Below are 17,247 nucleotides of genomic sequence, written 5' to 3' on the forward strand. Positions count from 1 at the left end.
GGTACCGCTTAAGCACATTTCTGAAAACTGTGACTTCAAAGGAATCCTCGGAGGTGTGAAAGATCCTTAAAAAAAATAGGAAATCATTAATTGAAGTAGTTGTAACACCTCCTAACCCTTTTAATGAACTCCTCTGCTCCTGGAAGCCGGTGCATTACACAAAGATCATTAATACGTTGAATGCCAGACATCTGGCAGCACTTCCTGTTTGAATGGAGACCTGTGAGACTAAATGGATACCTGGATATTTCAGTAAATGCACCGCTTGAGTCATCAGCCGCTCTCTAAAAGTAGTGCAGCAGAGCTCACGTGGACCTCTGAGGGCTGTGTTTGACTGTTGTGCTACAGAGTTTGGTTTGGGCTAAATGTGCAGGAGGTCCAGGTTTCATGTAACACCAGACTGTTCAGAATCTGTGGCCATTAAAGCTTCATCCTTTATTGTAGGAGCCGATGTGAAGTATTAAATGGAACAGAGTGAGTCATCTTTCTTGTATTAGCTTACGTAGAGCGAGATCTGTCACTGAGTGACCGTCTCCCTCCTCAGTGGGTGACGCTTTGTTTCATTCACAGCAGATGTTTCACAGGTTAAACTGCAGAATGATTCACACTCAAACATCACGGACCACGAGAGTTCTTGGTAAACTTATAAGAAACGATCTTAAGCAGGAACATCACAGCATGTAAGCATGTAAAATTAAGTTAAAGGGACAACTGTACAAGGAACTTTCATTTGTTCCTATTTATCCTCTTTAATATAAACTATTTCTTTTATTTGCATACTTTCCTTTCCTTACTTAAATCCAGTAGTATTACTTTAGTTTCTATACTATTCAGAAATAATATCAAAACTTCCCCCATGGGTCAGACTACATTGGAAAACATACAGGTTCCCGTCTTTCCCATTGACCGTGAAAGCAACATTTTCGCATCGAAAAAGCACTGTTTACACTCATCACCATGGTTACGGTGTAGAGGAAGGCGTGTCGCCGACGCTAGCGGAGGTGTGAACCAATCAGATCAGAGTAGCTCTGTTACCGGACTAACGTCACGCGTTAAAGCGAACATAACCGTTAGTTGGTGGCTGAAACTCTTCAACTGCAACAAAATAAAGGTGGGTTTAGTGGAAGATGTAACGTTACGGCAGTGTAGTGTTGATTGAAAGCAGGTGACGGTGTAACGTAGTCCTCTATCGAGCATTAGCGATCACAGCGATAATAATGGTGTAACAAATAGCTCGTAACTACACCTTTAGGTGGTGGGGGTGGTTAGGACCCGGATGTTCTTCAACTGTGGAGGTGAGTGACTGCAGTCAAGTAGCCTAGCTACCACGTTGCATGTCGGGAATTTAAGTTAAATAACGTACCTTACACCAAAAAACACACCATTTAACGCGTTTTAGGAGTCACAAAACATGACGTGACTTGTAAAAGAGAGGTAATTTAACGAGCTACTTATTTAAACATAAACTGTGGAATGTTTGAGGTGAAAATGAACAGCTAAAAGTAAAAAAGTTGTGTAGTATTTACAGTGAAATATCTCGTTCACACACTTCAGTTTGCCGCGGTGGTGTCCGAACACAACACAGACAAGCTACTGTTTAACTTGAGTTTAACCTGACGTTAGCTAGGTATATAACTAGTTATAGCGTTATAGCTAGACTGGCTAGCTAGACCGGCTAGTTAACTAGTCTGTGTGCTACGTTGCTATTTGCCTCTAATCCGTCTATTGAGAACCGTAAACGGTCACACTGCAGTGCACCGGTGTTACGGTTTAGCATGCGACCCTGTCAACTGGTGTTACGGTTTATCAAGGGACCCTGTTAACTAGTGTTACGGTTTATCATGCGACCCTGTTAACTAGTGTTACGGTTTATCAAGGGACCCTGTCAACTGGTGTTACGGTTTATTATGCGACCATGTTAACTGTTTTAAACAGTTGTAACTACGGCAACAAAGGACGCGTTCGACTGAAAGTCACCAGTTAACCGAGTCGCTTGATAAACCGTAACACCGGTCGCCGTTATGGCTCCAGCTCTGGTGTTCCATCTCCTCCCGGTGTCATGTAATGATGTGACCCCTCACGGACACCGTCTTTCTTTCTTTTTCCCCATTGTCTTGCACACATACGTCAACTGGTTTCTTGTGCTGTAAAAATATCCACCATTTGTTAATACAGTTTATGTTTTTCATTTAAAAGTTTTGCAACTATATTATAAAAGAAGATTTAACTTTATTAATCCTGAAGATCAAAGGTTACACCAGAAGTAAAACAAAACAATAGAATACAAATATAAACACATGTCAAAAATAATGTAATAATTATTAGATGTTAAAGAAGTAATAGTGACACCAACAGAGAGGTAAATATAGTTTAAAAAAGTCAACAAAAGTTATAATTACAACAACATAGGTTTATAAGAAGTAATACACACATATAAGAATATACGATATATTATAATATATATATACAGTATATACATATATACAGAATACTATATTGGAATAAGGGAGATAAGGTGGAACTTTATTAAACTCGAAGGAGATTCTTGTTTCAGAGTTCACAACAACTATTAAAATATAAAAAATAAATTACAACAACATAAGGGGAAGAGTAAAGATATAAAGTGTATAAGAAGTAATACACACACACATATTGGAATAAGTGAGATAACGTAGAAGATAAGTCGTATAAAGCGGAAATACAGTTTGTATCAGCTGTGAAATTGAATCACTTTTTCACTTTGATGGGTCGAATGTGACAGACTTGGAAACTTCTCACTCCAGACTTTACTATCTGTGAAAACTCGTACAACTAGTTTAACTCATACAACTAATTTAACTCATATAACTCGTATAACTCCCATAACTCATATAACTCATTTAACTCGTATAACTCATATGAAGAGCCTCCATGCTAGTCCTCTCAGAGCTAATTGGAATGCCGCTGCGTGTCGAGCGTCCTGCAGAGGGTCACAGGACGTCTGCTATATTTACCGGCTGTGTAACTGGATCTGTGTTATTCTGGAGCGCGGTGCTCATGCTCTCCTCTCACAGCCTCAGTAGCTCCTCATTGCTGTCCGTCCCGTCGGCCCGGCCGCTCACAACAACAAGGGTGAGCCTCTGAGCTAAACGTCCTCCCTGTCTCTGACCGTTGAACGCTGTGTGGGCTGTTGTGTACGTCTTCCTCAGGAGATGGTGATACAGGACGAGAGGAGAACGCTCTAGAAAGTTCTGGACTGTTCCGGAAGAACTGTGAGCAGCTCTGCGGGGCATGTCCTCAGTAGAATAGTGTAAATGTATAGAGGAGCTGGCTGTGGAAGGTGGAATATGAGCCACCTTAATGCAGCTGTACGAGATGGAGTCCACCTATCAGCTTTCTCTCTACCTGAGCTTTATATATTTACGGATTTTGAAAACACGAGCTGAAGGACGCACCATTAATCTTTCATGGTGGGACATGAAATCAGGAGAATGTGTTGATCGGTGTGGTCTGAACTAGCTGAGAGAGACAGAAAACAGAAGGACATGTTGATTTCTGCTAGATTCTTTAATTTACAGGCCTGAAGGCGACGTGATACTTCTACTGGACATCTGGTCTCCTCAGGGACGGACTCTACTGTCCCACCAGATAGCTCGATATCAGTTTCTCAATGTTATCGTCTACTTTTATATTTTAAGATGAAACACGTGTAAAACTGCTGCTTCACTGTGTTGTCCTGTGTGTTTTCCACAGGAGTGATCCGTGTCAAAGAGCCTGTGAGCGAGTGTGTTTGTGTGTGTGTGTGTGTGTGTGTGTGAGTGTGAGTGTGTGTGTGTGTGTGTGTATATGTGTCTGTGTGTGTGTTGACACCGCGGGGTAGCAACAGTACGATGAGCTGCCCAAGAGCTGCCTGCGGGGACTGACACACACACACCGCTACAACTACAGCAGGTAACTACACACACACACACACACACACACACACACACACACACACACACACACACACAAGCTGTCCAGTGTGAAGACCTGAAGACTTGAGGTGTGTCCTCAAGTACATGTCGTTCATAGTGTTTTCATGTTTTTGCATGTAAGGGCAGAGAACCTCAAGTTCTGAAGAGTGAAGTCAGAGCTTCATGTGTTAAAGCTGCATTCTCTCTAGTGTCCACCAGGGGGCGACTCCTCTGGTTGTATAGAAGTCTATGAGAAAATGACTCTACTTCTCTCTTGATTTATTACCTCAGTAAACATTGTAAACATGAGTTTATGGTCTCAATCTCTAGTTTCAAGTCTTCTTCAATACAGCATGATGTTCATTTAGTAAATGATGATCCATTTAGAGTCACACAGACCATAAAGCAGGGGATGCTTTAGGGGCGGGGCTTACTGTGATTAACAGGTCACTGAGTGTGTGATTCAGATCACAGCAGGATTCACTGGTACATTTTTTGAAGGAGAGTTAGAACATTTTTTGAAAATAAGTTGTTTCTGTTTTATCATCTTACCAGAGACTCACAGAGTGACTGAAGTCACTTCTCAGTTTACAGACGTTTACACTACGACCCTCGTATGGATGATGCCTGACATCAGTCAGAAAACATTGTCCAACTGCGTTAGACACCAAACCTGCCACACAAAGCATCTGTTACATAATGCAGCCGTGGTGACACATTCAGACCTCATGGAGACCAGTTCATCTCGTGGACTTGAGAAAACAAACAGGGTTTGAAGGTGTGTGGTGTAAACCTGAAGTTTCTGTTTCTAAGCATTCATCTCACACCGACAGCTCGTAGGTGAAAGCAAAAGAGTGGTTTTATTGATCCACTTTCCCTTTAAAAGTTGATTAAAACTAAATGTTTTCCTCCTAAAAATGCCGCTTTTTTATCTTGACATACTCTAAATGTCCACAGACGAATCCACACAACAAAACTGTGGTGGTCCCAAAGAAGATTACATTTCAACATGTAAACACTAATAAATACTATTTAACTACAAATAGAATTTGGCTCTTACGAGGATGTTGACAGCTGAGAAACATTTCCTGTAATTTTCCAGGCCCAAGTAATCCTTCCTTGGAACCTTTATTTGATAAACAAGCTCTTATTTGTCTTTTTAAATGCTTATTATTGCACTTATTTACATTCAAAGTACACAAAAAGTCCCGTTGTGAATCAATTAATCTTCATTGATTCCTCAGTATCATCATAAAAGTCAGCAGATGCACTGACATGTACATCTGTGAACTATCAAATGTAACTCTGAGTGTGTATCTTGGTCACAATGCTTCACGTGTTTGATCCATAATATCACCATCGTCTGCTTCTACAACGTGCACACGGTAACCCCGAATACATGAGTCAGCAGAAATAATTAGTGTTTCACCAGTTTAGTCAAACAAGTCAGCTTTGAATGAGTCTGGACACATAGTAAGACTTGATCCTCTATGTAGACCTGGACCATGTAGAATCTACTCACATAGTAAGACTTGATCCTCTATGTAGACCTGGACCATGTAGAATCTATCAGAGTTATAATCACTGCAGTGCTCTCATCACTGCTAACTAGTCATGCTAACAAGCTGCTAACATCCACGTTTGTTAGTAGAAACGTGTCTAATGATAGTAATCATTTAATAATAAGAGGTAACAATGTCTTTGTAGCAGAGAATGTAGTTACAACAGAAGGTTAAAGGATAAAAGGTGACGGAGAAGTTCTATTCAGAACCCCAAAGCTTAAGGGGTTAGGACAAGGATTCAAGGATTCAAGGATTCAAGGATCATTCATTGTGAATATGCAACACAGAGATGCTCAATGACATGACAACGCAATAAAAACATGACAAACTAAAACGTATCTGTGCATTTTTAAATTTGCATCAGAAGACCTAAAAACCAGACAATATGGCCGACATGTGAACATTAAACATTCATCATGAGGAAAACATTGACTACCTTTACATGCACCAAATATGACCTTATTCCAAAAAAGACAATTCTTCTTACTAATCTATTTACATATCTAATACAAGTTAATATTATGTTCATACTGTTCATACTGTTCACACTCTAGTTAAAGTAACCGGTGGAGGACGCGTTGGACCTCTTTCATTCCTGCAAACAGCTTCTCTAGAAGATGTTTGTTCCTTCATGATGTTTCTCCTTCTGTTCTTCGTGCTCTTTATTTGTCTCTCTGAGGCGTCAGGTGTTCCTGCACTCTGCATCCCTTCAGCTCATTTCCTTCTCCTGAGTTTGTACCAGTGAACGGTGCTTTATATCCAGCACACAGTGGACTTGGCTGGGGGGGGATTACGGTTTTTGAGCAGCAGAGAAGGTCCAACTGAAGCGTATAGAACTACTGTATCACAGCCATGAAGTGCAGTGTGGTTGTGACAGACATCAGCAGTCTGTTATCCGCTCACATTTCAGGGTAAATATAGCAGCGCTGCTCAGAGATGCTGATGTCACAACGTGTCCACGCTCACTCAGGCTCTTTGTTCATACAGCTGTTCTGCTTTAGATCAGCTGTTATTAGTCCCACAGCAGCAGAGAGCAACAACAGGCTTCAGGTGAAAACTAAACAAGTAATAAGTCAAAAATATGAATATACTCTATCATAGTAATGTACGATATAATATGGTGTTGATGGTAACGATAGACTGTCTAATGGAAGTGTTGGAGCCAAAAAAGCCATCAATACAATACAATATGATACGATACGATACGATACAATACGATACAATACGATACAATACGATACAATACAATACAATACGATACGATACAATACGATACAATACAATACGATACAATACGATATAATACAATACGATACAATACGATACGATATGATACGATACAATACGATACAATACAATACAATACGATACGATACAATACGATACAATACAATACGATACAATACAACACAATACAATACAATACAACACAATACGATACGATACGATACAATACAATACGATATGGTATAATATAATATAGCATGGTTAAGAAGAACACTTCCATCTCTTCTTTGTTGATCAGGTTCATGTCTGCTGTTCACTGATGACATTGATCAGTATAACTCACGGGGGGGGGGGGGGGGACACAAACCTGATATCAGATAATAAACACGTTTCACTTTGTTCTGTTTCTCAGATATTTATATTGATCAGTCGTATCATCACTTTGTGCTGCAGGCAAGTGAAGATGAAGCTGTTTGTGAATCACAGTAGAGGCCTCATAACTGCACCGACTCACCATTTACTATAACACACACACACACACACACACAGTAACACACTCACACACACACACACACAGTAACACACTCACACACAGTAACACACACACACACTGATGTTTCATTCATATAATGTCACCTCGGGCCGCGGCTTCCTGCGTCATCACACACACACTCCTGAGAGCATCTCTGCTCTCTGATTGGTCGGGAGGAGAGCTGAGGAGGACGATGTACAAACTGTGACTCACTGATGCGTTATAACAGATAATACACCAGATCACCATCAACGAGAGGAGGGGCAAAGTGTCTGTAGCTCTTTGAGAACCGGTGCCAGGTCTGTGCTGGTCACCTGGATGTGAGTCCAGCATTCAGCAGGTTGGTGAGAGCGTTGACTCTCTTCATCACACCAGACTCCATTCATCACCAGAGACTCTACTGCTCCTCCATCTGTTACTGTGTTTGTGTTGCTGTGAGACTTCAGTTGGAGCAGCAGTAGAGCAGCGCTGTGTTCTGAGAGGTAGAACCAGCGTTTGATCAACGCCGTCTGGTGCCTTCAAGAGGTCTGAACGTTCCACACAGAGCCTTCACTTCAGCTGATAAAGATTATTTTAGGTGTAAAATACGTCCACAGCAGAACATTACTTTGCTCATGTCTTCATTACAGTGAAGTATTGAAGTGTGTCTGTGGGTCTGTGTGTTTGGCTGCTTGTTGTCTTGGTGTTGTGTTTGGCTCTTCAGGCTTTAGTTTGTGAGTCCAGTTCCCCGTAGTGACGCTGTGGTTCCTGAGAACATTTCTAAAAGCTGCCCAGTAAGTGAAACCTCATCTGTGCAGCTCTGTGCCAGAGACTGCCAGCAGTCAGCTGCTGAAGCCTTCTCTCTCGCTGCTGACAGCTTTCCTTCAGACACGTTCAGGAGAACATCGACGGAACAATCGGCTCTTTCACTGTAGAATGTGACGTTTTCTGTTTTCCTCTTTGATGCTGTTTATTTCATCTCATAGAGTGTCTTTAATGTCCTGGTTGGTTTGCTAAAGGGAGACTGTATATAAGACATGGACGCAGTCGTGGTGACGTCACTCGTTGGTTTGTTGACTGACGTTTGGAAGCCTTGAGTTCAGCGTTTTGGCCGTCGCCATCTTGTTTTTTTTTGCAACCAATGAACAGGAAGTGAGGTAGAGACGCCGTACACGTCTGGTAGAGACCTGTCAATCACTGTGTAGCTCCGCCCCTAAAGCATCCCCTGCTTTATGGTCTGTGTGACTCTAAATGGACCATCATTTACTAAATGAACATCATGCTGTATTGAAGAAGACTTGAAACTAGAGATTGAGACCATAAACTCATGTTTACAATGTTTACTGAGGTAATAAATCAAGAGAGAAGTAGAGTCATTTTCTCATCGACTTCTACACAACCAACACTCGCTGCCTATCTGCCTACTCCAGATCTATAGAGCTGAATTATTGATAAACCTGATCACACAGAGAGAGATTAAGGAAATAGGACCCTCGCTCGCTGAACTCAACACCAGATACTTTTATTTATTCAGATGCTGGCTGAACAAGAGCCTCTCTCTCTCTCTCTCTCTCTCTCTCTCTCTCTCTCTCTCTCTCTCTCTCTCTCTCTCTCTCTCTCTCTCTCTCTCTCTCTCTCTCTCTCTCTCTCTCTCTCTCTCTCTCTCTCTCTCTCTGGTCAGCTGTTCTCTGTCATATCCTGTAGATAGAAGCAGCATGTGAGATTAAAATAATCATTAGCTGATTTCATAGCATCACTATATCATGAGTAATAAACCTTTTATTACTCTTCATTATGACGCATGTTTCTGTTTTAGTTTCTATGAGGCTCTGGTGTTAGAATTCCTTCTTATACAATATTCTATATATACATCTTATATATGTATAAATCACATCCTCACACCTGCTGCTCCTCTTCCTGGTAGAAAATCACACACTTGGTGTAACGTGGGGTTCATTGTGTTTGTTACTCTTCAGCACAATCACCACATGAGATGCTTTCTGTAGAGGGACCAGCAGCATCTGTCAGGACGTGAGAGCAGCATCAGCTGCACTACTTCAGAACAGAATCCATTATCTTTGTAGGTTAATGGAGTGAAGACGGTTCAGATCAGTTTGCACTTACTACTGCATTATGTGCCACACAGAAACGTCCTCAACTGGTTTCAGTTTTCAGTTTGTGAATCGTGGAAGTTGTGAATTGATTTTTGATAACGTAGAACACTGAAGGTCTGTGGAAGGGTTTCAGTGATGTAGAGGAAATGAGATCAGCAGTGAAAGGGTTAAAGAGTGATAAGATGCTGCTAACATCAGTGTTACACGCTGAGCGGAGCGTCACTTTCATGATGTTATGACAAAAAGGTGGAAGTGTTTTAATCAGTGCTGCACCTTCCTGAATCATTCTGTGTCTTTAAAAGCAGATTAGTGCTCAGTGGAGCACAGCCGGAGCGTCCACGTATTGATCCGATTGTTGCCGATGAGCTAACACTCGTGTCTCTCTTTTGCCGTCGGCTGCAGTCGATGCAGTCTTCCAGAGGCTCTCCCTTCTCCGTGGCTGAGAAACAACCAGCATCAGCAGCATGTCCCGCGTCTCCTCCACCGCCAAGCGCTACACCAGCCCCTCCTCCTACACCAGCCCCTCCTCCTACACCAGCCCCTCCTCCTACACCAGCCCCTCCTCCTACACCAGCCACTACAGCTCCTACAGCTCCTCCCTGACGCCGGGCCTCAGCTCCTACAGCGAGCGAGACCGGTTGTCCTCCTACAGGTCGCCCGCCTCCTCCATCACCTCCTCCTCAGGTTACTCCAGCTATCTGAGCAGCTCCGCCGCCCGCAGCCGCAACTACGGCACCTCCTCCTCGGACCCAGACCGAGGTCGGACCGTCCCGCGCACCGACATCCTCGGAAGCAGCAGCATCGGCAGCCGGCGGAGCGAGAGCCTCAGCAGAACCCCCGTCAGGAGCTACGGAGGCTCGGGGCTGAGCGGTGGGTCGGCCTACACCGGCTACAGTTCCTACACTCCCTCTTCCTCTGCCCAGTCCAGCTACCTCTCCTCCTCCTCCTCCTCACCGTCGGCCTCCAGCATCGCGCTCAGCCGACGGAAATCCGCGTCCCAGAGTGACCTGAGCAGGGACCTGGCCTCCCTGGGCCTCAGCGATGCCTCCTCTTCTTCCACCAGTGCCCTGCGGAGCTACCGCAGTCGGGCCAGCGACGTGGCCAACTCCTACGGCACCGGCTCCCGCCCGAGCTACTCGGGCCTGTCGCGGAGCTCCACTCAGGAGGCCCTATCGCGGAGCTCCACCCAGGAGGCCTTCAGCAGCAGCAGCAGCAGCAGAGCGTTCAGCTCTTCGTCGTGGGAACCGAGCAGTAACAGGCTGTCCGACTCCTCCACCAGGGACTCCACGGTAAGACAACGTCCTCTGCTCTCACACCTGCTTATTGGGGGATTCACGTCCAGGTGTTTCTTCATCTCTTTAGTTTCACACACACAGAGAAGCCCAACAATGCTTTGAGGCCTCTGAGAGTTCTGGCTTTTACCAAACGAGGGCACCATCGTTCAGATTCATTTGGTTCGTTTCACAATAATATGACGTTTCGCCCTCTCGTGGCTTTAAGATTCATTGATTGTAAAAATGACTCATACGTCAGGACATCTCACAAGTTGTTCTCTTGACGTCTTATAATGGTCATGTGACAAACCCGCATGGACACCTGACCCCCGTCTGACCCGTCAGTCAGCTGCAGCTTACAGCGCTCAGATGAGCCGGGTCTGCAGGCCGCCGTCCTCGTCTCTAACCGCAGTAAGAATGACCCGAGCGTCCACGTCAGAAAGCACAACTGACCCACTTCCTCCTCAGGATTAGTCCAGATAAGCGCTTACATGAGTGGAGGAAGAGGAGGAGAAGAGAGTGGGTGGTAGGAAGGAGGAAGAGTGGAAAAGAGAATGAGTTGAAAGTTCTTCTCAGTGGATGTCAGGTAGTTAGAACCAACAGCAAACATCTCTGGATTCACGTTACTATTAAAGGGGCTTAAAGAAGAAGTTGTGCACTTGTTCACATTCCTTCAGCAGTTATATTTCTGTGAAGGTTTCGCTCACTACAGTCAGTGGAAGGCTCGCTCTCGTAAACAGGAACGTGATTGGCTCAGAAGTCATATAGAGAGGTGAAGTCCCGCCTTCTCCGGTGTTCTTTTCAGAATCAGCTTTATTGGCCTTGCACGCGTACGCATACATGGAGTCTATCTCCGGTTTCCACTCCGCTCTCAATGTACACACACTTCTTTAATTTAATTATTTTCTGACATTATAAAGACTTAAGCTGTTCAGTAAATAGAGCAAATAATCAGATTGATGATGAAATGACTTGTTGCAGCATCAATGACTTACCGTTAAACAACAGAACTCAGAGTGATTCAGCTCCTTTATTCTCACGATAACAACAAAAGATGAACAATGTGAAGGTACTCGTATTCTGGCCGACGTAACCTCCACATCACAAACTCCTGGACTCTCCAAGTCAAAGATGAAGAAGTCTTTATTGAGAGGCTACAAAGATTTAAACCCTGGATTAAAACACGGCTTTGTAGAAAGATGCTGATTTGACTCCTAACAGTAACTGATGAGCGTCCACGTTATCAGCTCAGGTGATGCAGGTTCCTGCAGTGGAATGGACAAGCTTGAACTTGACTTTTATTCCCATTTAACCCACCAAGTAATCAACACGTCTCCACCCTGCAGCGACTGAGCCCTAAGGTACATTTAATCACCGATAAATCACCCGTCTGCAGGAAAGCAGCCCATAGAGGGTCCTTCTGACGGGTTCAGACCTTAATGTGTCACAGATGTTGAAATAATGAAATGTAGAATCATAATAATGTGATCTACAGACCAATGTATCGTTGGAAGCCTCTACTCCTCGTTCTCCTTCCAAAGTTTAACACAACATCTTTGGTTTGATTGAAGGTCGAGTTTCCTTCCGTTCTTCTCACTTTGTTCCAATCTCAAACCTACAACGTGACCTCATTAGTATCCAGTGGAGTCCTACAGAATCACAGTTAGAGTTTGATTTGAGCTCCCCTGAAGATAAACTCTCAGAAGCTTCCAGCACAGAAACACACCAGACACACACACACTAGCAGCTGCTGCTCGTCCTGTTCATCGTGTGTTCATGACGAAGCCAAGCTGGTTAACATGACTGCTGCTGTTGTTCTTCTCCTGTGTCTCATGTGTGAAATTCAAATCAGACGGGACATGAAAACAACAACATATTTCTCGGCTCCTCTGAGCAGTAGAGTTAGATTGACAGTGTTGGTGCATGCTGTGCTCAGCTCGTCTTCATGCAGGTCTTAGTCTTCATCAGTTTTTAAAATGAGGTCCAGCTGGCATTAGCGGGTTAGCTCAAAGATGCTACACTCTGACAAAACTCTTTACAAAGGCTCCAACCTTTCATATACTAATCATAATACATTAGCATAGCGCTTCAAAGGGTCCTCAAAGACACTTTACACGGTAAAAACAGAAACAATAGAAGTCATTACAATACAAACACAATAGATGACATAACGGTAGGAACAGCACACAAACTACCTCCACAGGTTAATGAGTCGACTAGCTAACAATGCTAACATTAGCTTTAACCAACCAAGCGTAGAAGAAGAGCAGAGTTTATAACAGCGTGGGTTTTATTGGGCCCGTTCTCTCTGTCTGTCAAACAGCAGCAGTCAGCTGCTGAACACACTCAGAGAACTCTACACATTTACACATTTACCTACCGTAGTCTTACTTTCAGTCAAAAGGTCACACACTTAGATAACTGATATGACACACAGTGTTCATCGCTGCTTCAGTCTCTCCTGAACCAGGCGGGTCCTGGTTCAGCTCTGTGTGAGGACAACAGAGACCTTCAGCTCACTCTTTTGGTTCTTTGGCTGCTAACGTTCTAGACTTTCTGTTGAGTCAACAATATTTTTAGACTGTGTGGCTGACAGCTTACAGTTTGATTAAAAGAACTAAACAACACAACAACAGGGAGCTTTGCTTTGGTCTGTAAGCTGCTGTTATGAGCTGGCTTGATGTGGTTTGTGGGTCAGTGTGTGACTCATTTATCAGCTGTTTGAACGTTACACCGAGGCGGTCGTCAAAAGGACCTTCTTCTAGAGGTCCCTAAACACTTCTACGCCCGATAGGGAGTCTGCATTACCCACAATTCATAGCGACGTTAAACACGGGGGTTACCGGTGGAAGCAAACGAGTTAGTGGATTATTATTCAGCGTGAGACTCACGTCATGACCAGAGAGAAGGAAACACAATAAAACCCCAAACAAGTTCATCACAACATGTGACCAACAAGCAGAACGTCAGTCTGTGATGTGATGTCACACGGTAGTGATGTCACACGGTAGTGATGTCACACGGTAGTGATGTCACACTGATGTCACACGGTGGTGATGTCACACGGTAGTGATGTCATGATTGAAACATAATCACTGAGATCGTTGTTTAGCTGAGAATGTGTTTAAAGATTTTAGAACTTCTTGTGTTGCTGCTCAAGAAAGACTATTTGTTTACAAACAAGAATAATAAAGAAACGTGGATTCTTTTCTTAATTATACTCTTATACTCTTACCATATCATCAAAAAGAACCAATAAGAAAATTGATAAGGAACCGAATTGATAAGTAGGATTAATCTCAGCTGTTTTTTGAATCCTCTGTACTGATTGAGCAGCACAGACTCCGGTCTCTCTCCCTCTTCCTCTTTAGAACCCTCCCTCATACATGTCACCAGAGTCAGCCGGTTAGAGAACGCTATGCACCCTCAGGTCTGACTCGAGCCCTTCAGAGGAACATGTTGGGTTTAAATTTAAACCCTGGAGTCTAACGGGCAGATAACCGTCCTCTGGACTCCTCCTGGACATCATCGCTCTGCTGTACACCAGCCTGCTGCTCATCAGCTATCACAATACAAACATTGACCTTTTGTTCCGTCTCTCACGTTGAAGTTTTCCACCTCAAGGATTTAAACACACACACACACACACACACACACACACACACAGTTATCCTGGTGGAGGAATGTGCTCGCTGGTTATTTGTTGTGCACACACTCTTGAGTTTGGGTCATGAGATTACTGCTGAGGACGTGTTGTACTTCTCTCACTTCTCTACGCTGTAAACCAGGAGTTACTGCACCGACATCATCAGCAGCTCAGAGTCTAAAAGTAATCTTTAAGATTCCACCTCCAGTTGATTTAGAATTTACATATATATAAATATAAATATATATATATATATATATATATATATATATATATATATATATATATATATATATATATATATATGTGTGTGTGAAAAGAAAGCATCAGTCTGGAGTCTGGCTGTGTCTGAAATTCATGTTTTTTGTGCAGTTTCATTATTTAGTTTTTATACAATGGAGGAGAAATGTAAAACAGCATTTCTTTCCCCCACAAATGTCTCCACAGACGCCCAGTTTGTAGAACTGATATCTAGATATCACAATACTTTCATCGGCCATCGATCCCCACAGAGAGCTGAGTCCCTCTGTCGAAATAACTTAAGATCCCGTTTAATCACACGGATGATGTTTATTTATAACACATTTGATACGTGACTTGTTTCTTTACAGATCTTGTATAAAGACAATAAATTAGTTTATGAATATGAGATATGAGTTTACAGTTAACGCTCTTTTTCATTCTTCACAGTTTGTCCGCCGTTAACGAACACGTTGACCATAAACGCTACAAACCAGAGTAAAAACAAAAACCTTCAAAACTGTTTTATTACAGAATGATCATTTCTGGTCTTGCGATAATATCTTTTGAATTGACAAACAATTCAACAATTCAAATAAGAACAAATAGTTATTTGACTCTCGTCATTGACTTCCATTCATATTTATTCTTCTAGAATAAGTTCCATGACTCCTCTCTGTTGCCTCACCTCCTTCAGCAGTACACAGACATCTAGATTACATTACAGTCACTTTTTACCCAAAGCGACTTACAATTCAGATTCTATCACAGTTCTACAGTGTAGACAGAGCTACAGCAGCAAAGGACACATCGACTAGTGGAGCCTGAGCCGGGGATCGAACCGCCGGTTTTCTGATTGAAGGACGGTCCACTTCGACACAGCCGCTGGCCTAGATGACAAGTCTTTAGGTAAAAATAGGACTGACCTTCATGAAGAGGTAGCAGATCCTGACACACTGCTTATTCATAATTAGGCTTGTTCGGTGAACTCCACGGCCTGTGAGTGGGAGGTGAGGCGATGTCCTTCTCATTAATAAGGAATCTTCTGTTAAAGAATGTCAAAAACATCCGGTTTTAGAGTCATTGAGTGCTCGTAGTCAGCCTTGTGTAACACTGTAACACGCTCCACCTAATATGTCCTTGAACAGTTCTATTTTGGACTTTCCCAAATGGTGAAATATTCTGTAAAGAGAAGTCAATGTTAAAGCTGCATTCTCTCTAGTGTCCACCAGGGGGCGACTCCTCTGGTTGTATAGAAGTCTATGAGAAAATGACTCTACTTCTCTCTTGATTTATTACCTCAGTAAACATTGTAAACATGAGTTTATGGTCTCAATCTCTAGTTTCAAGTCTTCTTCAATACAGCATGATGTTCATTTAGTAAATGATGGTCCATTTAGAGTCACACAGACCATAAAGCAGGGGACGCTTTAGGGGCGGGACTACACGGTGATTGACAGGTCTCTACCAGAGACGTATACGGCGTCTCTACGTCACTCCTCCTCAGTCCAGATGTGGTCACTTCCTGTTCACTGGCGGCAGAAAAACAAGATGGCGATGGACAAAATGCCGAACTGAAAGCTTCAAAACATCAGCTCACAAAAACCAACGAGTGACGTCTTGATGACTACGTCCACTACGTCTGTGATTAAGACATTAAAAAGAATGTACGGTTCACTTTTAATATATTTCCACACTTTCCTGTGGCACTGTATGAGATTGATGCGTGAGCTTTACTCATCATTAACTAGTATAGGTATCAATAATATATATTTAACAAAAAAACATCTGTATTATGAATTAATTCATTGGCCATATTTGATGTTTTCCAAGAGGATCTTTTATGTTATTCATCCTCTTATTGTGACAAAGTGAAACAGACCACTGAACCCCTGGTGGATCACCAGAACCTCATTAAAGACCCCCTTGCATTACAGTTAAACAGCAGTGTGTCTTATATGAAGCAGGACCAGGACCAGGAGGCTGTAGTCCTCTGTCATGGTCCTGGAGGAGGAGGAGGGGGAGGAGGGGGAGGAGGAGGAGGAGGAGGAGACAATAGTCCTTCAGGCTGTTCCGACAGCGTGCAGAAGGATGGACTCTGACGTATAGACCTGGAGGCGGCCGATGACGTATGTTGTGGGGGCGGAGCTCCAAGTCCAACCTGGACCGCTATGCATTTATTACCATTATTACAGAGCAAACACGCGAGTTGCTGCTCACCTGTTCAGTGTTTTTTTACCTGTGTGTTATCGGCCCTCCGTACTGTAAGTAGCGTCATTTAAAGGGACAGTACAGGGCTTCTATTCGGCGTGATTTTGTAGCGCGAGCTCGGTTCCGTTATATGAATGAATTAGCTCCGGTTCCTCCGTTAACATGCCGAGCATGCGACAGTCGTCGTACACGGTGACCGTACCGGAGGAGCCTCCCCCGGCCGTGGCTGCTTTCCCGTTCCTGAAGCAGGAGATGCGGAGAAAGGGCAGCGTGTCCGGCTCCGTGCTGGTGTCCACGTTCGTGGGGCTGCTCATAAACCAAGCCAAGGTAAGAGCCGGTGCACCGGACTCCGTTCAGGAAGAGAGCAATTCAGCGTTATTACGGTAAATACGTGTTTCTGTACAGCGCGTTAAAGCTCGGTAGACTCTGTGATGATGCTTTGTGAATCGTCTGGTTTGAACTCTGAAACGAGTCCTTTATGATTATAACACACAGTTATTCAGTGTGTGTACACACACGGTGGGCGGTGA

General features: G+C 43.4%; 1 protein-coding gene across 3 annotated transcripts in view; it reads left to right on the forward strand.

The window, feature by feature from the left end:
• The first annotated feature begins 3,028 nt into the window (after positions 1-3,028).
• usp2a (ubiquitin specific peptidase 2a) overlaps positions 3,029-17,247 on the forward strand; it is a 30,691-nt gene continuing 16,472 nt past the window's right edge. The window contains exons 1-3 of one of the 3 annotated variants that reach the window (XM_079166088.1): positions 3,029-3,111; positions 3,733-3,930; positions 9,749-10,635. In XM_079166088.1, coding sequence (XP_079022214.1) covers positions 9,811-10,635 — 825 coding nt within the window. In that variant the 5' untranslated portion in view covers positions 3,029-3,111; positions 3,733-3,930; positions 9,749-9,810. Of the gene's footprint in view, positions 3,252-3,732; positions 3,931-9,748; positions 10,636-17,247 lie in introns of all 3 variants that reach the window. The other 2 variants (XM_079166087.1, XM_079166089.1) reach the window with 2 other exon arrangements.

Source organism: Pholis gunnellus (assembly GCF_910591455.1).
Source record: "Pholis gunnellus genome assembly, chromosome: 9".
Lineage (NCBI taxonomy): Eukaryota > Metazoa > Chordata > Actinopteri > Perciformes > Pholidae > Pholis > Pholis gunnellus.